The sequence below is a fragment of the Nerophis lumbriciformis genome, linkage group LG33 (assembly GCF_033978685.3).
Source record: "Nerophis lumbriciformis linkage group LG33, RoL_Nlum_v2.1, whole genome shotgun sequence".
Lineage (NCBI taxonomy): Eukaryota > Metazoa > Chordata > Actinopteri > Syngnathiformes > Syngnathidae > Nerophis > Nerophis lumbriciformis.
Genome location: NC_084580.2, coordinates 907878 through 935237, shown reverse-complemented (window position 1 = coordinate 935237; position 27360 = coordinate 907878). Strand labels below are relative to the sequence as shown.

The following is a 27360-nucleotide window of genomic DNA, read 5'->3' as shown; positions in this document are numbered from 1 at the left end:
TCCCAAATTTTTTTTTTCAAATGACCGTAAGTCTTGAACTATACAAAGTATTTCAATGGTTGGAATCTGCGCTTTTGCATGATATACCAGTTACTATGGTCATTAATTAGTTACTGTGGTAATCTAAGTCACAGCAGCTCAGACGAGGCACCAAGCAGTGTGGGTGGGGAGCGTTTCCACAGCGTGTCAGCCTGAAATGTGGGTGTCAGGGACAGACGTGGAAGGAGCTTTTCAAGTGGAGGAGTTCAAGTACCTCGGAGTCTTGTTCACGAGTGAGGGAAGAGTGGATCGTGAGATCGACAGGCGGATCGGTGCAGCGTATTCAGTAATGCGGACGCTGTATCGATCCGTTGTGGTGAAGAAGGAGCTGAGCCGGAAGGCAAAGCTCTCGATTTACCGGTCGATCTACATTCCCATCCTCACCTATGGTCATGAGCTTTGGGTTATGACCGAAAGGACAAGATCACGGGTACAAGCGGCCGAAATGAGTTTCCTCCGCCGGGTGGCGGGTCTCTCCCTTAGAGATAGGGTGAGAAGCTCTGCCATCCGGGGGGAGCTCAAAGTAAAGCCGCTGCTCCTCCACATCGAGAGGAGCCAGATGAGGTGGTTCGGGCATCTGGTCAAAATGCCACCCGAACGCCTCCCTAGGGAGGTGTTTCGGGCACGTCCGACCGGTAGGAGGCCACAGGGAAGACCCAGGACACGTTGGGAAGGCTATCTCTCCCGGCTGGCCTGGGAACGCCTCGGGATTCCCCCGGGAAGAGCTGGACGAAGTGGCTGGGGAGAGGGAAGTCTGGGCTTCCCTGCTTAGGCTGCTTCCCCCGCGACCCGACCTCGGATAAGCGGAAGAAGATGGATGGATGGATGGATGGATGGATGGATGGATGGATGGGCCCTCAGACACATTTCTTTCTCTAAATTTGGCCCCCCAGTCAAAATAATTGCCCAGGCCTGATCTAGTGGATATAAGTGCTTTAAAAATAATATGAGTTGTTCTATGTGTGCGCTCATTCTTTAACACTATTATCAAAACAGCAGCCCACCAACACGATGGCGGACTGACCTTTATTACTGCTAAAAGTGTGTGCCTTCTGGCGATGTGCACTGGGTCAACATTTACACCTCCAATAAAAACAGTCCTGCTGCCCTTTTGATTTGCAGATGCTTAACCTTTTTTGTCTTAGCCACCATTCAGAGCTTCTTTTATATTCATACGCAGCATCTAAATTGAAAATTAACACAAAGCTATAGGGCTCGGCTGATAGCTCGCACGTATTACGCTCAATTTTATGGCTGCTTTTTAGTAGATAAGACAATTGCTTGTGACAATGCAATTGAGCATGGTTAATGGGCATTTAAAGTCAATGAAGCAGCGCCTATGAAATATTCTATAAGTGCTGGTTTTGCATGTCATAGTCTGAGGAGCAATTAATTGGAGAGCCTTCAGGCTATTGACAGCAGCTCGGTTAATGCCATTTATTACTGGAATATTTAGGTGACAAATTTGCAGAAACATTAAAAAAGGAGTGAAATATTTCAAAACTCAATCAATTACAAGACTCTGGTTGGCTCTACGATTAGTTAGGCTTTTTTTGTTTGACTATAATGAAAATCTAAATAATATGTTTTGGGTCAAACTGTCGCCATCGTTAAATCTTTATTACTGTCCATGTCAATTAATTTTGAACTTTCAACATTCAGTAGTTAATCACAGTATATATTAAATCATAGGTTCAAATTTTGACACAATTTCACGCTACCGATTAAAGCCACATTCTTGAGATCATTTTTCTGGCCAGGACAGGGTTTGAACATTTACAATTGCAATCGCTGCTGTCTGATTGATTGTATTGTATGTGTCACATGTCGCTGTTTGAATGCGTACCCAGACACAGTAGTTTACCAGTTTTCTGGGTTCTGTATGAAAGGCACAAGCAAATAAATTCCATGTCTACTGTTATGTCTCTGATGCCTCTGGCCGCCCGAAACTTTGGATTTCTGTGTGATTCTATCAATCAATCAATCAATGTTTATTTATATAGCCCTAAATCACAAGTGTCTCAAAGGGCTGCACAAGGGGGGGAGACCGAATGCAATGGATGTCGAGTGGGTCTGACTTAATATTGTAAAAGTCCAGTCCATAGTGGATCCAAAATAATAGTAAGAGTCCAGTCCATAGTGGGGCCAGCAGGAGACCATCCCGAGCGGAGACGGGTCAGCAGCGCAGAGATGTTCCCAACCGATGCACAGGCGAGCGGTATCCAGTATCCAGACGACAATGGTTGCAATTTAGAATCTTATCCAACATATAATAGAATAGAATAGAATAGAAAGTACTTTATTGATCCCTTTGGGAAATTCAGCAACATAATACTACTATTGTCTGGGTTTTTGTTTCCCAATGTCTACGCCACAAACTTCACCGGCAGATCAACGGCAGATCAACTGGTCTAAAAAAATTCTAGAGGCGTACTTTCAAAAATTCCGAACTGCCTTAGTCAAGCAAATTCGCTACGTCCTTTTTAGTGTTTTGTTTGTATTGGAAGTACTTAATATAACTAATGCCAGCCAGCACTATAATGTATAACACTGTACTTCCCAACGCCTTAAAGGGAAACATTATCACAATTTCAGAATGGTTAAAACCATTAAAAATCAGTTCCCAGTGGCTTATTATATTTTTCGAAGTTTTTTTCAAAATTTTACCCATCACGCAATATCCCTAAAAAAAAGCTTCAAAGTGCCTGATTTTAACCATCGTTATAAACACCCGTCCATTTTCCTATGACGTCACATAGTGATGCCAATACAAACAAACATGGCGGAAAGAACAGCAAAATATAGCGACATTAGCTCGGATTCAGACTCGGATTTCAGCGGCTTAAGCGATTCAACAGATTACGCATGTATTGAAACGGATGGTTGTAGTGTGGAGGCAAGTAGCGAAAACGAAATTGAAGAAGAAACTGAAGCTATTGAGCCATATCGGTTTGAACCATATGCAAGCGAAAACGACGAAAACGACACGACAGCCAGCGACACGGGAGAAAGAGAGGACGAATTCGGCGATCGGCTTCTAACCAACGATTGGTATGTGTTTGTTTGGCATTAAAGGAAACTAACAACTATGAACTAGGTTTACAGCATATGAAATACATTTGGCAACAACATGCACTTTGAGAGTGCAGACAGCCCAATTTTCATCAATTAATATATTCTGTAGACATACCCTCATCCGCGCTCTTTTCCTGAAAGCTGATCTGTCCAGTTTTGGAGTTGATGTCAGCAGGCCAGGGAAGCTAGGGTCGATATTCTTCTCTTGATCATCTTCGGTGGCATAAGGGACGGTGTGAGCCAAGACATCCAGGGGGTTTAGCTCGCTCATCTGCGGGAACAAACTGCCGCCATTGCTTGGCGGCAGTTTGTCCTTTGTCCCTGAATTGCTCACACACTCCGGCAGATTCAATGGGGGTCTGGCGGCAGATTTCTTTGACTTTATCGTTGGAAATGCATCTGCTTTGAGTGTCGCAGGATATCCACACATTCTTGCCATCTCTGTCGTAGCATAGCTTTCGTCGGTAAAGTGTGCGGAACAAACGTCCAATTTCTTGCCACTTTCGCATCTTTGGGCCACTGGTGCAACTTGAATCCGTCCCTGTTCGTGTTGTTACACCCTCTGACAACACACCGACGAGGCATGATGTCTCCAAGGTACGGAAAACAGTCGAAAAAACGGAAAATAACAGAGCTGATTTGACTCGGTGTTTGAGAAAATGGCGGATTGCTTCCCGATGTGACGTCACGTCATCGCTCCGAGAGCGAATAATAGAAAGGCGTTTAATTCGCCAAAATTCACCCATTTAGAGTTCGGAAATCGGTTAAAAAAAAAAAAGGTCTTTTTTCTGCAACATCAAGGTATATATTGACGCTTACATAGGTCTGGTGATAATGTTCCCCTTTAAGAGGTGTGCTGGACAATGCGTTGACAACCCTTGGCTTGCATTGCTCGGCAACAATTGGGGATTTGTGGACTTGTGTTCGTAACCCAGGCTGGGTGCAGAGCTGCATATGGGGAGAACCTACAAGGTCCACACTGGAATCTAACAAAGGCCTTGAAACTGTGAGGCTGCAGTCATAACCACTTGTCCACCATGCCCAATCATACAGTTTTTTGCTGTTGGTGTTCTCCATCGGGAAGGGTGTAACTTACTGCACATATCCAGTATCCAGACGACAATGGTTGCAATTTAGTATCTTATCCCACATAATACTACTCTTGTCTGGGTTTTTGTTTCCCAATGTCTACGCCACAAACTTCACCGATGATTCAACAAACTGATCAGTCTGAAGACATGACGCCATGAAAGAAAGTCTGTTAGATTCTTATTTCTGAACTCTTGTTAAATAGCAAAGTGACTCAGCAATATGCTATGCATTGAATTTCCAAGGCAGACATGTGCAATCACACAGTAGGACCCCCGCTAACATATCTGTTGTCCATGGCAGTAGGCGCATGCTGAACTTTGATGCCTCGAGGCATTTTTGTAGAGACGGAGCAGAGAATCTGTGTCCTCATAAGACTTGGCAACCACTGGACGCTTCCCAGCCACCACGTTTAATAACACATGGCTAAATATAGTGGTGATAAATCAAAGAGACCTTAGTGAAAACAGTAAAGTTTCAGTTTCATAACATTGCACTAATGATCCATGACATCGGTGTTAGTGGTGTAGTGTAGGTTGCCAGTGCCTGGGGTGAGTCATATATTTAGCCAGTATTGGACCCTTTGTAGATTGATAAACTCAAAGTAAGCTACTGTTCTTTAAGCAAGCTTTCCAAAAATGACCTAATTTGAAATCTGCAAAGTCCAATGTGGTTCCAAATCCCTGTGTGGTCTACATTGACTCAATAATGAGGTATAACCTACTTGAAAACCAGTGGTGTGCCGTCAGGGCCTGCAAGGCCTTCTCTGCTGGCCTAACATAACCAGAAATCATGATCATAATTAAAGATAAAAGTAATTTTTATTTACTTTACCTAAATATATGAACGTATTCATATTCTCTTCATGTCATATTATGCTCCTTCCAGCACTGTTGTTTTTAGGTTAGAGTTTGTATCCAATCATAATTCAGCTAGCTTATGTTGCCATGCTGTACTAAATCTGCCCGAAACCTTCAGAATCAACAATGCTGGCGTCTGTGCACTGTAAGTGAAAGGGGACATACAGTTGATAGACAGTTGCGATAGCCAATCAGATCACAAGTTGTTGTCAGTAAGGCCTTCTAGATGGCTTAAGGCAGATATATATTGTGACGTTATGACCTAGGTAACATAAGAACTCCATTACCCAGCATGCCACAGTAGTGAAGAGCATGCGCAGTAGCCCGGTTTAGCGGCAGCGGGATGTTTTTGATGAGCACCTCGTGGAGTAAACTTTAAGAACTCAGCCAACACGCCTCGTCTGCATCTTTTACGATTAGACAAGACAACACATATATTTGCAAGGCCGTTTTCAAGAAGGATATTTAAAGAGAAACTACATCTTGTGAGACGCTCTCGGCTAACCCCGGAAGCTCGAATGGGTTCTACAGATTGTGAGTTGAGATATTTTATTTCTTAATTTTTTCACGTTTAATATGTTTTTTTGCAATTTAAATTTTGACAGTACCACATAAGATATGTTTTAATTGCCGATGCGGGTTTATTGATTTTTAAAGGCGCCAGGAAATAACCCGTTATGTACACTGTTGGTGGTGATTCAATGCCCAGTAGCGCGTAAATGTGTTTCTGTATAGTATTTCTCCAGCAATGGTCATGTGGTGACATAAACTATGGTATTTTGAGAGGTAATCATTGAAGTCGGACGCCACTGAAGGCCTAGGTGGGAAACGCACGGCCCGCCACTGTTGAAAACCAATAAGAAATAAAAAGAGCATTTTTAATGTTCAGCCTCCTACACAAAGTAACACAATACCAGATTTATTTATAACCTATAAAACTACACTGCAAAAAGTCAGTGTTCAAAAACAAGGGAAAAAAATACAAAAATGAGGGGTATGTTACTTGAACTAAGCAAAATTATCTGCCAATAGAACAAGAAAATTTGGCTTGTCAAGACTTTCCAAAACAAGTACAATTAGCTAACCTCAATGAACCCTAAAATACATTAAAATAAGTATATTCTCACTAATAACAAGTGCACTTTTCTTGATAGAAAAAACAAATATGAGACCTTTTTTCTCAATATGTTGAAAAATATTCTTAAATGAAGTAAATGCTAGTGCCATTATCTTGAGATAATGATATGCACTCGGCATTACATTTCTTGAAACCAGCAAACTTATACAAAAAACTAGTTTATTTTTCCTAATGGAAAGGCAACAAGGAAACCGCTTGTTACTCTCGGGGTCTACTAGCCGCTCAGGCAAATCATATCGTCTAAAAAGGCATTTTCCCATCGATAACATGACATCATCGCGCCAAGTGCGTGCTCTTTCAGTCAATTAGTGCGCAATTTTTTTTAGATTGAAGAATTTATCTGAATGTGCATGAACTATTTCTGTTCAAAATTGTTTGAAATGTCAAATGTTTAAATATTAACTGTCAGTTTACTGTACTGTGCCAACTGTACTACTATATGAGAACGTATTTTCTATTGTTTCATTGAAAATAAAACAGCAAAGTCTTTTAATTATGAGACACAATTGTGTTAAAGTCATGATTTTTTATTTCATGCTTGAAATAAGAAATGATTACTTAAAAAAAGTAGTTTTATACTTGTGAGGTTGATGACATAGCTTTGCAAAAGTTGATATTCTAGTTTCAAGCATGTTTTACTCAATATAGGTCATCAAATCTCAGCTACAAGCTGTAATATCTTACCGAGATCATTTAGGACCAAAACACTTAAAACAAGTAAAACACTCTAATATAAAATCTGCTTAGTGAGAATTATCTTATCAGACAGAAAGTAAGCAAATATCACCCTTATTTGAGATATTTAATCTTACTTAGATTTCAGTTTTTGCAGTGTATGTGTTCTAAAACATGGCTTGAGTGAAGTGGTTTGTTGTAATGCCAATTTGCAAAGCATTTTTTAAATATTCAAAAAGCTTTTATACTGCATTTCTGCAATGACTTGTCAACAGTGATAAAGTTTCACATTCAGCCATCTATGGTGATTTCAAATCAGTTTTTCTGCCTCCTAGTGATAGTCCAGCCTTGGCAATGGTGGATCTTTGATGTGTTCATTCATTCATCAGTGGCTTTGTTGTTTTTGTGTTCAATGGCAGCATTCCAGGCTCTGCGGTGTGCGCCTATGACATGGCAGAGGTGGCCAACACGTTCACAGGGCGATTCAAAGAGCAAAAATCCCCCGACTCCACCTGGACCCCTTTTCCTGAGGATAGGGTTCCCAAGCCAAGGTATGACTGTAGCTAATTAACCAGTGCATGCATACACACACACAATAATACTGTGCATTTTGTCATTTCATTACCTTACCTCCGCCAAGCACGTAATTGAGACAGCAGGATTGTATAAAAACTACACAGTTGATCTTTACAAACAGAAAAATGCCTCCAGGGTTGCATTGTTGACTATTGTATTAAGTCATGGTTAGCATTCAGTGACAAGCATCTTATTGTGCGTAGGTGCAAGCTTTACCTTTGGTTGGACAAAGATCAAACAGCCACATGGTTCTTTTTTTTGTTTTTGATTTATTTCATTTTATGTGGAAGGAGACCAGACGGCGGGTTCAATGGCACCCATAAGTCTGCAGTAGCAGACGGTTCCGCCATGTGTTAACTGTCCTCGCTAACCATTTACACGGTACTCGTACATAAGAAGTGCCAGTTTCCGTTCTGCTCCCCACATGTTGGCACACATAAATGAAGCTATACATCATAGAGAAGCCTCTAGCATTTATTACCACCACTTTCATTCAAAATCAGTAAATTGATGCCCCTTTATAGTAACAATCACCATTATATGTTCTATTTTCAATACAGCGTTGTGAGCTTATTGGGAAATTAATGTGAATAAATGTTTTAATATCTTATATTGGAGTTGTCGGGAAAAAATATTTAGTCCGTTTGCCCTTCCAACTCTCCCATGTTCTTCCTCCGGTATGTGATGCAACAGAGCCATCCATCTAACCTAATGTGCCAAGAATTCAACTGAGCATAACTGTTCTTTGGTATTTTTCCAAAAATGTAATTTAGGAATAAAAATGATGGTGCCCCATAGATTCCGCATGGCAACAAGTGGCAGCAAATAGTTGACGATACCAGCAACAGGAATTAGATGTACATATACGCCTTAGGGCTTGCACTATGAATACAATTTATTTACATTTTTGAGTGTTTTAAAATTATTCATACATATTATTTATGTGTGTGTAGTGTAGTATATTGTCATTAAAGGCCTACTGAAATGCGATTTTCTTATTTAAACGGGGATAGCAGGTCCATTCTATGTGTCATACTTGATCATTTCCCGATATTGCCATATTTTTGCTGAAAGGATCTATAGAGAAGATCGACGAAAAAGTTCGCAACTTTTGGTCGCTGATAAAAAAGCCTTGCCTGTACTGGAAGTAGCAGACGAGTAGCGTGACGTCACAGGTTGTGGAGCTCCTCACATCTGCACATTGTTTACAATTATGGCCACCAGCAGCGAGAGCGATTCGGACCGAGAAAGCGACGATTCCCCCATTAATTTGAGCGAGGAAAGATTTGTGGAGGAGGAAAGTGAGAGTGAAGGACTAGAGGGCAGTGGGACCGATTCAGATAGGGAAGATGCTGTGAGAGGCGGGTGGGACCTGATATTCAGCTGGGAATGACTAGAACAGTAAATAAAGACATATACATACTCTATTAGCCACAACACAACCAGGCTTATATTTAATATACCACAAATTAATCCCGCATAACAAACACCCCCCCCCCCCCCCCCCCCCGTCCATATAACCCGCCAATACAACTCAAACACCTGCACAACACACTCAATCCCACAGCCCAAAGTACCGTTCACCTCCCCAAAGTTCATACAGCACATATATTTCCCCAAAGTCCCCAAAGTTACGTACGTGACATGCACATAGCGGCACGCACGTACGGGCAAGCGATCAAATGTTTGGAAGCCACAGCTGCATACGTACTCACGGTACCGTGTCTGCGTATCCAACTCAAAGTCCTCCTGGTAAGAGTCTCTGTTGTCCCAGTTCTCCACAGGCCAATGGTAAAGCTTGACTGTCATCTTCCGGGAATGTAAACAATGAAACACCGGCTGTGTTATCCGGCAAAACAGTCAGGGGGTGCATTCTACGGCGGGGGTGCGTTATCCGGCACAACACCTGCCGCAATACACCGCTTCCCACCTACAGCTTTCTTCTTTGCTGTCTCCATTGTTCATTGAACAAATTGCAAAAGATTCACCAACACAGATGTCCAGAATACTGTGGAATTTTGCGATGAAAACAGACGACTTAATAGCTGGCCACCGTGCTGTCCCAAAATGTCCGCTACAGTCCGTGACGTCACGCGCTGATGTCATCATACCGAGACGTTTTCAGCAGGAATTTAAAATTGCACTTTAGTAAGCTAACCCGGCCGTATTGGCATGTGTTGCAATGTTAAGATTTCATCATTGATATATAAACTATCAGACTGCGTGGTCGGTAGTAGTGGGTTTCAGTAGGCCTTTGAAAATAAAAAAAATCAGAAAGTATATACCGTATTTTTCAGATTATAAATCCCAATTTTTTTCGTAGTTTGGCCGGAGGTGCAATTTATACTCCGGAGCGATTTATGTGTGAAATTATTAACACATTACCGTAAAATATCAAATAATATTATTTATCTCATTCCCGTAAGAGACGAGGCGAATGTCAGCAATCGTCACACACACGTCAACCAATAAAAATTTGGGGCGGGGGGGTCATAGCAGAAGTGCATTGTGCGTCATGGCGGAAGTGCATTGTGGGTCATGGGATGCTACCTGCTACTACGTCCGTAGCTATAAAAATGGATCATTTCAACATTGGCGGTAACTTATAAAAACTGAGAAGGGCTGAACAAAAATGGCACCGAAAAGGAAATCATATACTGCAGATTACAAGCTGGACGTAGTGAAATATGCAGCAGAAAACGACAAGAGGAAGCGGCGCATACCTTTGGAGTTGGCAGAGTTGGCAGAGTTGTTTAGAAGCGACACCGAGGAAGAAGATTTCATGGGATTTAGCGATTAGGAGTGACAGATTGTTTGGTAAACGTATAGCATGTTCTATATGTTATAGTTATTTGAATGACTCTTACCATAATATGTTACGTTAACATACCAGGCACGTTCTCAGTTGGTTATTTATGCCTCATATAACGTACACTTATTCAGCCTTTTCACTATTTTTTATCTATTTTAAATTGCCTTTCAAATGTCTATTCTTGGTGTTGGATTTTATCAAATAAATTTCCCCCAAAAATGTGACTTATACTCCAGTGCGACTTATATATGTTTTTTTCTTTCTTTATTATGCATTTTCGGCCGGTGCGACGTATACTCCGGAGCGACTTATAGTCCGAAAAATACGGTACAACAAATATTTCACCCTTTTGCTAAGATTATCAGGTTCTTATTTACAGGTATTTATATGTTTGTTGCTCTCAGCAACTCACTGTTTTGGACAGATTCCCAGTTAGCGATCAAAGCGTGCTTTGCCTAAGTACAACTTGACTGTCTGCATTCTCCCTCGGTCATGATATACTTCACCGCCCATACTATCATATGTTTGGATCTATGGAGCTGATGCTGGGCTCTTGTGCGTGTTTGCTATCTTGCCTAAATTCAGTAGCCAGCTGGCTAATAGTTCTGAGAGCGGGTGTGGATTTTATGGCATGGCACCATATCAAAGACTTTGTTGTAAAAAGTATTTTACAAGCTCTTGGAGGTGGGATGTCTGCAAAGGGGAAGTGCTATCAAGAGCAGCTTCTCTATTACTGCCATTCTCACCTTCTCTCAGTGAAGATATCACATAGAAAGACTGCCACTTGATCCTGTAAGCAAAGACAATTGGACACCTGCCTTCCTTGGTTCTGGTTAAAGCTGCTAAGACATCAGTTATACGTGCATAATATAATTGGAGTGGTTATTTTACTTCTGCACTGCATGGTTCATACTAGGGTTGTACGGTATACCGGTACTAGTATAGTATCGCGGTACTAATGAATAAAAAACGGTACTATACTCTGTTTGAAAAGTACCGGTTCGCCATATTTATTTTTTTACAGGCATGACGGCACGTCGTGGGCACGTCGTGGGCACGTCGTCATCACGTCGATACATTGCTGGTTTTACGAGCAGAGGAGCATGTTCGGCAGCGCACAATGACCGAGTACTTGCAAGCAGACACTGTGTAGATAAGCATTTTGGCTTAAAGGGGAACATTATCACAATTTCAGAAGGGTTAAAACCATTAAAAATCAGTTCCCAGTGGCTTATTTTATTTTTCGAAGTTTTTTTCAAAATTTTACCCATCACGCAATATCCCTAAAAAAAGCTTCAAAGTGCCTGATTTTAACCATCGTTATATACACCCGTCCATTTTCCTGTGACGTCACATAGTGATGCCAGTACAAACAAACATGGCGGATAGAACAGCAAGATATAGCGACATTAGCTCGGATTCAGACTCGGATTTCAGTGGTTTAAGCGATTCAACAGATTACGCACGTATTGAAACGGATGGTTGTAGTGTGGAGGCAGGTAGCGAAAACGAAATTGAAGAAGAAACTGAAGCTATTGAGCCATATCGGTTTGAACCGTATGCAAGCGAAACCGACGACAGCGAGCGACACGGGAGAAAGCGAGAACGAATTCGGCGATCGCCTTCTAACCAACGATTGGTATGTGTTTGTTTGGCATTAAAGGAAACTAACAACTATGAACTAGGTTTACAGCATATGAAATACATTTGGCAACAACATGCACTTTGAGAGTGCAGACAGCCCAGTTTTCATCAATTAATATATTCTGTAGACATACCCTCATCCTCTCTCTTTTCCTGAAAGCTGATCTGTCCAGTCCAGTTGGAAATGCATCTGCTTTGAATGTCGCAGGATATCCACACATTCTTGCCATCTCTGTCGTAGCATAGCTTTCGTCGGTAAAGTGTGCGGAACAAACGTCCAATTTCTTGCCACTTTGGCATCTTTGAGCCACTGGTGCAACTTGAATCCGTCCCTGTTCGTGTTGTTACACCCTCCGACAACACACCGACGAGGCATGATGTCTCCAAGGTACGGAAAACAGTCGAAAAAACGGAAAATAACAGAGCTGATTTCACTCGATGTTTGTAATGTGTTTGAGAAAATGGCGGATTGCTTCCCGGTGTGACGTCACGTTGTGACGTCATCGCTCCGAGAGCGAATAATAGAAAGGCGTTTAATTCGCCAAAATTCACCCATTTAGAGTTCGGAAATCGGTTAAAACAATATATGGTCTTTTTTCTGCAACATCAAGGTATATATTGACGCTTACATAGGTCTGGTGATAATGTTCCCCTTTAAAAACTAACGATAAAGGTGAAGCTTTAACAATGAAACGCCCACAGGAAGAGGTGCTTTAAAACATGGCTAATGTCCATGCGCAATCGGCAGTGTTTTAGCTACTATTAATCATCGCCTCCATGGCGACAAATAAAGTGAGTTTTTTTTACAAGTATCATCCCTGCAGGATGAGGAATAGCTAAACATGATTCACTACACACCGTAGGAGGATACGATAGCTCACCGGCGTCACAATGTAAACAAATCCCATGGGTGGATTTACCTGACATCCACTGTAATGATACCAAGTACAAGAGTGTATCTAGTCGATACTACTATGATTACATCAATATTTTTTATCGTCAGAAAATCTTTTTTCTTATCAAAAAATAAAATCATATTATATTCATAAACTTAGGAAATACGTCCTTCGACACATGAGAACTTAAATTATGACCAATGTATAACACTGTTACTACTTGGTATCGGATCGATGACGAAATTTGTGGTATCATCCAAAACTAATGTTAAATATCCAAACAACAGAAGAATAAGTGATTATTAAATTTTAACAGAAGTGTAGATAGAACATGTTGAAACAGAAAATAACCAGATATTAACAGTAAATGAACAAGTAGATTAATAATAATTTTTTACAGCTTGTCTTTTATCGTTTTGACAAAATAATAGAATGGGGAATGACACAATATGTTACTGCATATGTCAGCAGACAAATTAGGAGCCTTTGTTTACTTACTTACTACTACAAGACAAGAAACAGATGTTTAATGTACCCTAAGATATTTTGTTAAAATGAAGCCAATAATGCAATTTTTTGTGGTCCCCTTTATTTAGAAAAGTATCGAAACACATTTTGCTACCGGTACCAAAATATTGGTATCGAGACAACCCTAGTTCATACTAATATTTTGGGTATACTAATATGAGACTGAGTATGGTACGCAGTCACAGAGTGAACATGCAAACTCTACACAGAAAGACCATGCGCCCGGGTATCGAACCCTGGACTTTCTTATTGTGAGGCACAAGCACTAACTAACCACTGCCGCACCGTACTGCCCACCTTAATACATACATATTCTAAATTGTGTATGTCATAATTTACCACATACACATTTAAAAAGGTTTTAATTGGAGAAGTGGTGATTGATATTTGGACAAACTTGTTACCAAATATGGTCATTCTAACATGTGTTTGAATAAAACTTTCCTTATGCGAGTCAAGCTGCCAATGTCAATGACGGCAGCTGCCTGCCAAAATACACATTTATCTTGTTTCTGGTTGTTTGCTCTGTAAATACACCCGATGCTTTCTGCTAATGTTCTGCAGCATCAATGTAGCACTGTTGTGGAATGCCAGCTTCTTATGACAGTGCAAACATTGCAAACCTTTTTTTAGTTTAAAATGATCCCAAAAGTTTTTTTGGGCCATTTCCTCTCTTTCCCCTTCCGAGCTATTTTCCTTTGATCCATCATCACTCTCTACTGTCACACTCTCATTCGCGCTCTATTGCTGCAGCTGTTTGGAAATGTCTTAATTTTACGTTTTCGGCAAACAGGGGGGCCCGGATTTCACACATTTTTATGTGTTGCCTTCATTAAAAGAATATTCGAAGCAACAGAATAGAAATAAAATATTTTTTTGTAATCTAATTAATCTATTAATCGTTTCAAGTCTAGACCGTACCATTTTCATTTCTGATTTCTGATATCACGACTCGAACCGCTAAAAGAGATTTCATATTCCACCCATTAAAGACTTAGACTTAGACTTACTTTTTATTGTCATTCAAATTTGAACTTTACAGCACAGATAAGAACGTAATTTCATTTCATTAGCTCATAGAAGTGCAGGATAAAAAAGCAATAAGGTGCATATATAAATAAATAAATAGGTTACTGTACAGATAAATATATTGCACTTTTTCACATGCGTCCACGTTTATGGATGTATGTTATATTGTCTTTTTTTTTTTTTTATTCCAGCGAGTTAATCCATTTTGGGGGGAGTTGAGGGGATTTTTATGATGCGTTCAAGAGTCTTACGGCCTGAGGAAAGAAGCTGTTACAGAACCTGGAGGTTCTGCTTCGGAGGCTGCGGAACCTCTTTCTAGAGTCCAGCAGTGAAAACAGTCCTTGGTGGGGGTGGGAGGAGTCTTTGCAGATTTTCTGAGCCCTGGTCAGGCAGCGGCTTTTTGCGATCTCCTGGATAGGAGGAAGAGGAGTCCTGATGATCTTTTCCGCCGTCCTCACCACTCTCTGCAGAGACTTCTAGTCTGAAGCATTGCAGGCTCCAGTCCAGACAGAGATACTGTTGGTCAGCAGGCTCTCTATAGTGCCTCTGTAGAATGTGGTGAGAACGGGGGGAGGGAGCTGTGCTCTTTTCATCAGACGCAAAAAGTGCATGCGCTGCTGAGCTCTTTTTACAAGAGCTCCGGTGTGCAGGGACCAGGTTATATAGTCAGTTATCTGCACCCCCAGGAACTTGGTAAAGGGCAGGGCTTTGCCATTTCAACTCAATTGAAATATTTTCATCAAACACCACTACTTTACAAAGTTTTTAGTAAATTGTTCGGTAGTTTTTGCATTATGAGATCGGTAGGTCGTGAGTTCAAACCACGGCCGAGTCATACCAAAGACTATAAAAATAGGACCCATTACTTCCCTGCTTGGCACTCAGCATCAATGGTTGGAATTGGGGGTTAAATCACCAAAATTACTCACCTCCCAGGGGGTGGAACAAGGGGATGGGTCAAATGCAGAGGGTAATTTCACCCTCTGTGTGACTATCAGTGGTACTTTGACTTGAATGTATCCTGCTAACTAACCAACAAACCAGTTAATGACGATAAAAACAATACCTTTTGCTGATGAATGTCATCACAGAGCTATGTTGGAGTTGTATAGTCCTTATTTGTTTATTAGACTTTTTCCTACTTTCTTTCCGCAGGCCTGGCAACTGCGCAGGTTCTCCATCCATGGAGAGGTACAAGGTGTCCAATGAGTTTCCCGATGACACGCTCAACTTCATCAAGATGCATCCCCTGATGGATGAGGCGGTGCCCTCTATCGCCAACCGACCCTGGTTCCTCAAAACCATGGTTCGGTGAGTATTACACATTCCAAACTGTCTTGTTGCTATTCGAGCCTCCTAAGGAGCGGGAACAATAATTAAGTCAAGTGCTACTCGGGGAGTCAGGCTAATTAAAACGCAGCGATGCAACACCGCGGGCCAGCTGCTGACCTGTTTTCACTGTTAGGAGCGGCACTATTCTTTTATTCTTCCACACTTATAGTTGTGAGAAAAAGACACAGTCATGGGTCTACATTTCCTTTGATGTTGTTCAGACATACACTTAACACTAGTTAGAGCCAAATGTGTCCTCATTGGATATGTTTGCTTTACAGTACAGGCCAAAAGTTTGGACACACCTTCTCATTCAATGTGTTTTCTTTATTTTTATGACTATTTACATTGTAGGTTGTCACTGAAGGCATCAAAACTATAACTGAACACATGTGGCGTTATCTACTTAACAAAAAAAGGTGAAATAACTGAACACATGATTTATATTCCAGTTTCTTCAAAATAGCCACCCTTTGCTCTGATTATTGCTTTGCACACGCTTGGCATTCTCTCAATGAGCTTGAAATGGTTTTCACTTCACATGTGTCATAGTTTTGATGCCTTCAGTGACAATCTACAAAGTAAATAGGCATGAAAATAAAGAAATGACAAGGTGTGTCCAAACTTTTGGCCTGTACTGTACATACGGAGCAATATGTTTGAGCCTTAAATGTTGAATACATAGCCTATAAATATTTGATAAATAGCTTTTTGTACTGACGAGTCAGGACAGAGATGGGAGGACCACATCATCACCCTTTTGCTATTTTCTGTCAATGGTAGCTTTTTGTGACGGCATCAATTGGCAAAAAGCCAAAGAAAAAGCAAAGTACATTTTAAATCTCACAAAAATATGGGAAAATCTCGCATTATTTGTCGAAGACTGGTGCAATATATTGCTGCCACATATGATGACATTGCTTACAAGTAGAGATGTCCGATAATATCGGCCTGCCGATATAATCGGCCGATAAATGCGTTAAAATGTAATATCGGAAATTATCGGTATCGTTTTTTTATTATCGGTATCGTTTGTATTTTATTTATTTTATTTTTATTTTTTTATTTTTTTATTAAATCAACATAAAAAACTCAAGATACACTTACAATTAGTGCACCAACCCAAAAAACCTCCCTCCCCCATTTACACTCATTCACACAAAAGGGTTGTTTCTTTCTGTTATTAATATTCTGGTTCCTACATTATATATCAATATATATCAATACAGTCTGCAAGGGATACAGTCCGTAAGCACACATGATTGTGCGTGCTGCTGGTCCACTAATAGTACTAACCTTTAACAGTTAATTTTACTCATTTTCATTAATTACTAGTTTCTATGTAACTGTTTTTATATTGTTTTACTTTCTTTTTTATTCAAGAAAATGTTTTTAATTTATTTATCTTATTTTATTATTATTTTTTAAAAGTACCTTATCTTCACCATACCTGGTTGTCCAAATTAGGCATAATAATGTCTTAATTGCACGACTGCATATATCGGTTGATATAGGTATCGGTTGATATCGGTATTGGTAATTAAAGAGTTGGACAATATCGGAATATCGGATATCGGCAAAAAGCCATTATCGGACATCCCTACTTACGAGGCATGTTATTCACCAACATTGAGCTGTTTTTCAAATAGTGCCACCAAACAAATATGATTTTGATACAATGCTGGCAATACTTAAATTGTATTTGTGTTCTAAATACAAGCCACGATTACTAACAAACTCATAGGGTTGTACGGTATACTGGTACTAGTAAAGTACCGCGGTACTAATGAATCAAAAACGGTACTAAACTCCCTTTGAAAAATACCGGTTCCCTTTTTTTTTTTTTTGTACCGGGCATGACGTCGTGACATTGCTGGTTTTACGAGCAGAGGAGCATGTTCGGCAGCACACAATCACAGAGTACTTACAAGCAGACACGGCATGTAGACAGAAAAGGGTGAACGGACGCATTTTGGCTTAAAAACTAATGATAAAGGTGAAGTTATAACACTGAAGCGCCGCTCTACAAGAGGTGCTTTAAAACATGGCTAGCGAGCTCGCGGCTAATGTCCATCCACAGTTTGCAGTGTTTTAGCTACTTCTAAATCACTAATCCTCGCCTCCGTGCCGACAAATATGTAAGTATCATCCCTGCAGGACGAGGAATAGCTAATTATGCCTCACTACACACCGTAGGAAGATATAATAGCTCCCCGGCGTCACCGCTAACAAAAGCTAGCGCTCCTCAATGTAAACCAATGCCATGGGTGGATATACACTTGACATCCACTGTAATGATACCAAGTACAAGAGCGTATCATGTCGACTGATTATATCGATATTTTTTACCGTTAAATATGTATTATATGTATAAACTCAGGAAATACGTTCCTGGACGTATGAGGACTTTGAATATGACCAATGTATGATCCTGTAACTACTTGGTTTCGGATCGATACCCAAATTTGTGGTATCATCCAAAACTAATGTAAAGTATCAAGCAACAGAAGAATAAGTGATCATTACATTTTAACAGAAGTGTAGATAGAACATGTTAAAATAACCAGATATTAACAGTAAAAGAACAAGTGGCTTAATAGTCCATTTTTACAGATTGTCCTTCATAATTTTGACAAAATAATAGACATAGAAATGACACAATATGTTACTGCATCCAAATTAGGAGCCTTTGTTTACTTACTTACTACTACAAGACAAGTTAACTAGTATGTTCAGTATTTTATTTCAAGCCGAAACTGTTTTTGTTAAAATAAAGCCAATAATGCAATTTTTTGTGATCCCCTGTTTAGAAAAGTATCGAAAAGTATCGAAATACATTTTGGTACCGGTACCAGTACCAAATTATTGGTATCAGGACAACCCTACAAACTCATCATAAGTAAGGTACTTGCATGATCAAACATTTGAACTGGATTATGAATGGAATAGTCTATAAACATAAGGTCTTTAGAAGATATTGGTAAATGTAAGCAACACTGACAACGGAGATCTATTTTTCCGTCAAACATGTTTGCTCTTCTTCTGATTTATAATGTTGAAAAGTTAGGTCTCCAGGTCCTTGTCAGAGCTGAGACAAGGTGATACGAGGAGTGAACAGATGAGCCACATAAAGAATTTGTTATCGTCGTCCTCATTTCATGTCTTTGCCGAGATCTGACCCATATACCGCCGTGGCTTAGTTTAGAATGCTAACACTTATCAGCAAGTTTAGAACTGCCAGGCTTCTTTTCACCACAAACACATCAGTTTTACATAATCAGTGTTTTATTTCATTAATAAGGAGCAGCGCAGCTTTGCATGCGAGTCACAGTCAGCGGTTAAAAGCGTTACGTAAGCTGAAAAAGAAGACCCATGTGGGGGCATATGCGGCAAGAAGAGGGAGTTCATTAATGATACCTGTCAGCATCTCTTTTTTGAATACTAGATTTAGGATGTAGAAGTAAATTGGAAACTTGCAGTAATAGAGTTTAAACACAGTTTTACTCTAAGGAGGACATGCATATTATTATATTATTATGTTATTATGTTAGATCCACTATGGACTGGCCTCTCACACTATTATGCTAGATCCACTCGACGTCCATTGGACCGGTCGCCCAAGGGGTTGGGGGTCACCACATCTGCGGTCCCCTCCAAGGTTTCTCATTGTCATCCCATTGGATTGAGTTTTTTCTCAACCCAAAGGGTTGGGAAAAAACTCTCTTCAGATTGCTGTTATTGTTTATTTGATAAAGCCCGCCAAGACATTAAAGGCCTACTGAAATGCGATTTTCTTATTTAAACGGGGATAGCAGGTCCATTCTATGTGTCATACTTGATCATTTCGCGATATTGCCATATTTTTGCTGAAAGGATTTAGTACACACTCAATCCCACAGCCCAAAGTACCGTTCACCTCCCCAAAGTTCATACAGCACATATATTTCCCCAAAGTCCCCAAAGTTACGTACGTGACATGCACATAGCGGCACGCACGTACGGGCAAGCGATCAAATGTTTGGAAGCCGCAGCTGCATGCATACTCACGGTACCGCGTCTGCGCATCCAACTCAAAGTCCTCCTGGTAAGAGTCTCTGTTGTCCCAGTTCTCCACAGGCCAATGGTAAAGCTTGACTGTCATCATAAACAATGAAACACCGGCTGTGTTTGTGTTGCTGCAGCCGACCGCAATACACCGCTTCCCTCCTACAGCTTTCTTCTTTGCTGTCTCCATTGTTCATTGAACAAATTGCAAAAGATTCACCAACACAGATGTCTAGAATACTGTGGAATTTTGCGATGAAAACAGACGACTTAATAGCTGGCCACCATGCTGTCCCAAAATGTCCTCTACAATCCGTGACGTCACGCGCAGACGTCATCATACCGAGACGTTTTCAGCAGGATATTTCGCGCAAAATTTAAAATTGCACTTTAGTAAGCTAACCCGGCCGTATTGGCATGTGTTGCAATGTTAAGATTTCATCATTGATATGTAAACCATCAGACTGCGTGGTCGGTAGTAGTGGCTTTCAGTAGGCCTTTAAGAGACATTCAGTGCTAATGCTTGAAAGACAAGGTTAAGAGTATGTGATTTCCTTTTAAAGTAAGGTTAACATTTGTGGTGGACAAAACAATTGTCAATCTTGTTATTGTCTGTACATTTTGCAAATACACACATACGACTGAGGCTGTGTTTGTAACCCAGCATTGCCTACTTTTGAGTTTAATGCAATTGAAGACTGGGGAAATAAATAAATAATGTGTGAATATTGGGGATGTCCGATAATATCGGCCAATAAATGCTTTAAAATGTATTATCGAAAATTATCGGTATCGGTTTCAAAATTATCGGTATCGGTTTCAAAAAGTAAAAATTATGACTTTTTAAAACGCCACTGTGTACACGGACGTAGGGAGAAGTACAGAGCGCCAGTAAACCTTAAAGGCACTGCCTTTGTGTGCCGGCCCAGTCACATAATATCTACGGCTTTTCACACACACAAGTGAATGCAAATCATACTTGGTCAACAGCCATACAGGTCACACTGAGTGGCCGTATAAACAACTTTAACACTGTTACAAATATGCGCCACACTGTGAACCCACACCAAACAAGAATGACAAACACATTTCGGGAGAAAATCTGCACCGTAACACAACATAAACACAACAGAACAAATACCTAGAACCCCTTGAAGCACTAACTCTTCCGGGACGCTACAATATACACCCCCCGCTACCCCTACCCCAACCCCGCCCACCTCAAGCTCCTCATGCTCTCTCAGGGAGTGCATGGCCCAAATTCCAAGCTGCTGTTTTGAGGCATGTTAAAAAAAAGAATGCACTTTGTGACTTCAATAATAAATATGACAGTGCATTGTTGGCATTTTTTTCCATAACTTGAGTTGATTTATTTTGGAAAACCTTGTTACATTGTTTAATGCATCCAGCGGGGCATCACAACAAAATTAGGCATAATAATGTGTTAATTCCACGACTGTATATATCGGTATTGGTTGATATCGGAATCAGTAATTAAGAGTCGGACAATATCGGAATATCGGATATCGGCAAAAAAGCCATTATCGGACATCTCTAGTGAATATGTTTAATATTATATGTGAATATGTCGTACAAAGCCATTGGATAAGAGGGATAGGTGACACTAATCTTGCAGGAGTCAATCGAGGCAAACTCCATTAAGCAGAATCTTTGGGTCCTGCAGTTGCCAATCCCCCTTTAGACTTCTGAGCTGTCTGATGAAAGGCAGGCTGATTGAGCTAGCTAGTCCCAAAATAACCCCACACACTGGTTTTTGAAATTGGTTTGGTAGAAAGAGGTGGGCTTTTATTGCCTGTTACACTACCTGCTGCCATGGCAGTCTGGACCACATCTACCAACCTCTAGGTGATCTCGATAAAGTGCCAAATTAAATATTGTGTGGTTTGATTAAGGTGAGAAAACTTTCATGCAAAGCAACTGAAAAATGAATACTGCGCTGGTGTCATTGGATGACTGCAATGCCATCTGTTTTTAACAATAACTGCCACCATTCACAATAAAAATGAATGTAAATATGGAAAAAAACCTACGACATGTTTGGAAATATAATAAATATGTGTAAATTGAGAAATATAACTGATACTCCTGATTTAAAAGCCTGAGTGACAAAAAAGAAAAGCCACAAAGCTACAATTTACATTTTGCAACCAATAGAGAGATAGTACATGATTTGTAAGGATGCATTTTGGTAGGGTTGGAATTTTTTATTTTTTTTTACTGTGTGAAAAAACCGCCACCATGGGTAAACTGACCAAGCTTACAAGCCCATCTTATAATACATAATTGGTGTGAAAGCAAACCCTGCGTCCCACACCTAAACTGAAGTCTCTGTATTTTGTGTTTCAGCTATCGCCTGACACGCATCGTGGTGGATAGCAAGGCCGGACCCTATAAGAACCACACTGTGGTCTTCCTGGGATCTGAGAAAGGCATCATCCTCAAGTTCCTCGCAAAAATGAACAACGGCTTCCTCAACGACAGTTTGTTCTTGGAGGAGCTCAACGTCTACAATCCTGACAAGTACGTTTCCTACATTTAGAATAGAATAGAATAGAAAGTACTTTATTGATCCCTTAGGGAAATTCAGCACCACAGTTCGCTCACAATAGACAATAATAATAATAAATAATATAATATATACAATATATTATATATAATATATGAATGATATAAATATATTCTACATATATTCTACATTTAAGTGCAGTCAAGGAACATATGCATTATACAGTCTGATGGCTGTCGGTATGAAGGACCTCCTGTGTCGTTCCGTGTTGCATTTTGGGAGTCTGAGCCTTCCACTGCACGTGCTCATTCTCTCCGCAAGGTCCGAGTGTAGCGGGTGGGAGGTGTTGTCCATAATGGCTAGGAGCTTTGCTAGACTTCTCCTCTCTGACACCACCACCAGAGAGTGTAGCTCCACTCCCACCACGTTACTGGCCTTCTCTACCAACTTGTCCAGTCTGTTTGCGTCCCTCGCTCTCAGCCCGCTGCCCCAGCAGGCCACGGCGTACAGAAGGCGCCCGCCACCACCGACTCGTAGATCATCTTCAACATCTTGGTACAGACGTTGAAGGATCCTAGCCTCCTGAGGAGGCTAGGACCCTTCTTGTAGAGTGCCTCAGTGTGTTTTGACCCATTCAGCTTGTTGTCCATGTGTACACCGAGGTATTTATAATCCTCAACCATGTCCACATCGACCCCCCTGATGGAAACAGGGGTCGCCGGAGTACTCCTCTTCCTTCCCAGGTCCACAACCAGCTCCTTGGTCTTTGTCACATTAAGCTGGAGGTGGTTCTTTCCACACCATGTGACAAAGTCCTCCACCAGTGTCCTGTATTCCTCATCATCACCATCCTCAATACACCCCACTATCGCAGGGTCATCAGAAAACTTCTGAAGGTGGCAGGACTCTGAGTGATAGTGAAAATCGGTGGTGTAGATGGTGAAAAGTAAGGGGGAGAGGACTGTGCCCTGCGGTGCCCCGGTGTTGCTGACCAGTCTGTCAGACACACAGTCCTGCAGTCGCACGTACTGTGGTCTGTCAGTCAGGTAATCAACAACCCAGGACACCAAGGGGGCCTCCACCTGCATCGTCTCCAACTTCACACCCAGTAGCCCAGGCCGCATGGTATCAAAAGCACTGGAGAAGTCAAAAAACACGACCCTCACAATGCTCGCAGGCTTGTCTAGCTTATCTATTTAAGCATGTACGATCAGTGCTGTACGCTTAGCTTTTTCACTGGGAGCACCAGTGCTATTAAATTAAAAAAATGAGTAGAAGATTATTTTTTTTGTAGCGCAGAACATTCTTGTAGCAATATGAAACGTCTTAAATGTCACAATTTCACTATCAACACTTGTACACTTGTGCACTCAGACACAAGGCAATCATAAGGCCTACTGTAACGCTAAATTAACAACAGAGAACATCCCTAAACTGTGCTAGCAAGGGCTGGGTAATATAGATCAAAACTCATATTCTGATATCGTTTGGCCCATAAACTAACCCATAGGTGGAAATATATGTTGATGTAATTAAAATATCTCCCCCATGCCTTGTTTTTAAATTTTCGGAACTGATGGGGATCCCAAATATACACAAACAGATGTCTGTCTGTTTGTGTTGGCCCTGGGATGAGGTGGCGACTCCAGCAACTCCCACGATTCCGTAAGGGACAAGCGGTAGAAAATGGATTGATGGATGGAGTGTCATGATCCGTGGTCCGGATCATGTTTTGTTTAGTTATGTTCTGTTAGTTTTGGACTTCTTTAGTTCCCGTTTAGGCTTCCTTGTTTGCTTTTGTAACCATGGCGACTTATTGTGTTCACCTGTCTCTGATTAGTGCTCACCTGCTTCCCGAGCACTAATCAGAGGCATTATTTAAGTTACCTTTGCCAGTCAGTCGGCCTGGCTTCGTTGATTATGTCATACTGTTTACGTCTCGTCATGCCAAGTAAGTTTTGTCCTTGTCCAGGCCATAGCTTCTGCTAAGTAGTAGCTTCACCTGTGTTTTAGGCACGCTTGCCTTTTTTTTGTTGTATTGTTTGTGTTTGTGGTAGTTTGGATTATTTATGTTTAATAAATCCAAGCCTACCTTCACGTTGTCGTCCGGAGCCGTCTTTTGCACTGAAAGAACGAACCGCAGCAAGCTGCAACCCCCACGTGACATGGAGGTGCCAAGAAGAGAAAAAGAAAATGCCTTGAAATTAATATAAGAAAAGTCAAATATAATCTCCAGTCTTCTTTAAAAAGCATTTCTTCAGCTAACAAAAACACAAAAGAACAAAATGTGAAATAAAGTGCCCTGGTTTAAGAGGACATGTTTAAACGTCAGCAGGAACATGAAAATAATTGACATTTAACAATGGTGTTTTTATAGGTAAACATTATTATAGAACAGTGGTTCTTAACCTTGTTGGAGGTCCCGAACCCCACCAGTTTCATATGCGCATTCACCGTAACCCTTCTTTAGTGAAAAATAAAATGTTTTTTTTTTTCAAATTCAAGACAAAGTTATATGTTTTTGGTAACACTTTAGTATGGGGACCATATTCTAAGTAACAAAGACTTAATTTAGAGTTTTTTGGACACTAGGAGAACATATTCTAAGTAACAAAGACTTAATTTAGAGTTATTTGGTTAGGGATTGGGTTAGAGGGTTAGGGTTAGGGTTATAATAAGGCCATGCCGAATAAGGCATTAATAAGTCCTTAATAATGATTAGTTAAGAGCCAATATGTTACTAATTTGCATGTTAATAAGCAACTAATTAATGGTGAATATGTTCCCCATACTAAAGTGTTACCATGTTTTTTTTACTGGTGCACAAAATGAACCGTGCATGAACATCACCTTGTTCAAAGAACAAAACCAACACAGTGCATAAACTCATAACAAATTACACACCTGCAAATCAGTCTGACTTCTGCTGTTGTCGTATCCGTAATACGCCGATAGGGAGAAGTTTTTATTTACACGATGACCTCCGCCGAACCCCTGAGCTCGACTCACCGAACCCCTAGGGTTCGATCGAACCCAGGTTAAGAACCACTGTTATAGAACATACACACAAATATTTTAGCCAATAACACCAACCTGCCAACTGCTTCCTGATAAAAAAGTACTTAATTCTAGTTACTCGTTACTTTACCAAAAATGTCATTGAATTACTATCGGAATTACTCTTTGATAAATGTAATTTATTACTTGGGAAATTAATTAATGTATTACTTAAAAAATCAACTTCAAATATCTGACATAATGCAGTTGAGATAAGTTTTATACCTACTCAGTGGCCTAGTGGTTAGAGTGTCCGCCCTGAGATCGGTAGGTTGTCAGTTCAAACCCTGGCCGAGTCATACCAAAAACTATAAAAATGGGAGCCGTTACCTATGTCTGTTGCCAAGCGATGTATGTTTTTAGCTAGCGTTTCAGCTAAACTGTTGTTGTTAGCTTTAACAGTTAGCAGTGGTAGTTTGTCGGCTCTGACTGCTGTTCTCTGTTGAATCTTTACCGGCTTGAGTTACCTCCGGTTAATAAAGAAGAAGCGCCGCCCGCCCCCGCCAGCCGCCGGAGCTACGGTTCGGGCATGTTGGCTGTGTGCGACGGCGAATGTGGAGGGGGGTTGGTGTAGGCCAGGGGTCACCAACCTTTTTGAAACCAAGAGCTACTTCTTGGGTACTGATTAATGCGAAGGGCTACCAGTTTGATACACACTTAAATAAATTGCCAGAAATAGCCAATTTACTCAATTTACCTTTAACTCTATGTTATTATTAATAATTAATTATATTTATCTTTGTGGAAACACTGATCATCTTAATGATTTCTCACAATAAATATGTATAGAAACAGATAAATATCAATATGCAACACTTTATTTTTATATTTTCTCTAAGTGCACATTTTTCAAATTGAACATTTTCAAATGATCACTTCTAAGACAGTCTTGTGAAATCACAATATCCCATTTTAACTAGCTAGCCACTAACATTTTTATAAAAGAGGAGAAAACATGAAAAAAAAGAAAATTAAATTTTGAAACATAGTTTATCTTCAATTTCGACTCTTTATGATTCAAAATTCAACCGAAAAAAAGAAGAGAAAAACTAGCTAATTCGAATCTTCTTGAAAAAATTAAAAAAATAATTTATGGAACATCATTAGTAATTTTTCCTGATTAAGATTAATTTTAGAATTTTTTAAAACATGTTTTAAATAGGTTAAAATCCAATCGGCACTTTGTTAGAATATATAACAAATTGGACTAAGCTATATTTTTAACAAAGACAAATCATTATTTCTTCTAGATTTTCCAGAGCAAAACTTTTAAAAGAAATTCAAAAGACTTTGAAATAAGATTTAAATTTGATTCTACAGATTTTCTTTTTTTTTTTTTTTTCTTTTTTTCTTTTTTCAGATTTGCCAGAATATTTTTTTTTAATTTTAATCATAATAAGTTTGAAGAAATATTTCACAAATATTCTTCGTCGAAAAAACAGAAGCTAAAATGAACAATTAAATTAAAATTTGTTTATTATTCTTTACAATAAAAAAAATACATTACTTGAACATTGATTTAAATTGTCAGGAAAGAAGCGGAAGGAATTTAAAAGCTAAAAAGGTATATGTGTTTAAAAATCCTAAAATCCTTTTTAAGGTTGTATTTTTTCTCTAAAATTGTCTTTCTGAAAGTTAAAAGAAGTAAAGTAAAAAAAAAATAAAAATTATTTAAACAAGTGAAGACCAAGTCTTTAAAATATTTTCTTGGATTTTCAAATACTATTTGAGTTTTGTCTCTCTTAGAATTAAAAATGTTGAGCAAAGCAAGACCAGCTTGCTAGTAAATAAATCAAATAGAGGCAGCTCACTGGTAAGTGCTGCTATTTGAGATATTTTTAGAACAGGCCAGCGGGCTACTCATCTGGTCCTTACGGGCTACCTGGTGCCCGCGGGCACCGCATTGGTGACCCCTGGTGTAGGCAATGCGCGGTAGCGACTCCCGACGCGCTGGACCCTAGCCACGCAATGGACCTTTTCTCAGTTACAATGCATTTCAGGACCCCCGGCGTCGGCAAACGGCCGTAACAAGAGCACAT

The 27360-nt window shown here is 40.1% G+C and overlaps 1 protein-coding gene across 6 annotated transcripts in view; it reads left to right on the top strand.

Annotated features, from left to right (window-relative positions):
* Positions 1–27360, top strand: part of sema6a (sema domain, transmembrane domain (TM), and cytoplasmic domain, (semaphorin) 6A) — a 358331-nt gene that overhangs the window by 249493 nt on the left and 81478 nt on the right. For all 6 annotated transcript variants that reach the window (XM_061928359.1, XM_061928357.1, XM_061928358.1 and 3 more), the window contains exons 12-14: positions 7296–7427; positions 15517–15672; positions 22105–22278. In XM_061928359.1, the coding sequence (XP_061784343.1) occupies positions 7296–7427; positions 15517–15672; positions 22105–22278 (462 nt within the window). The remainder of the gene's footprint in view (positions 1–7295; positions 7428–15516; positions 15673–22104; positions 22279–27360) is intronic.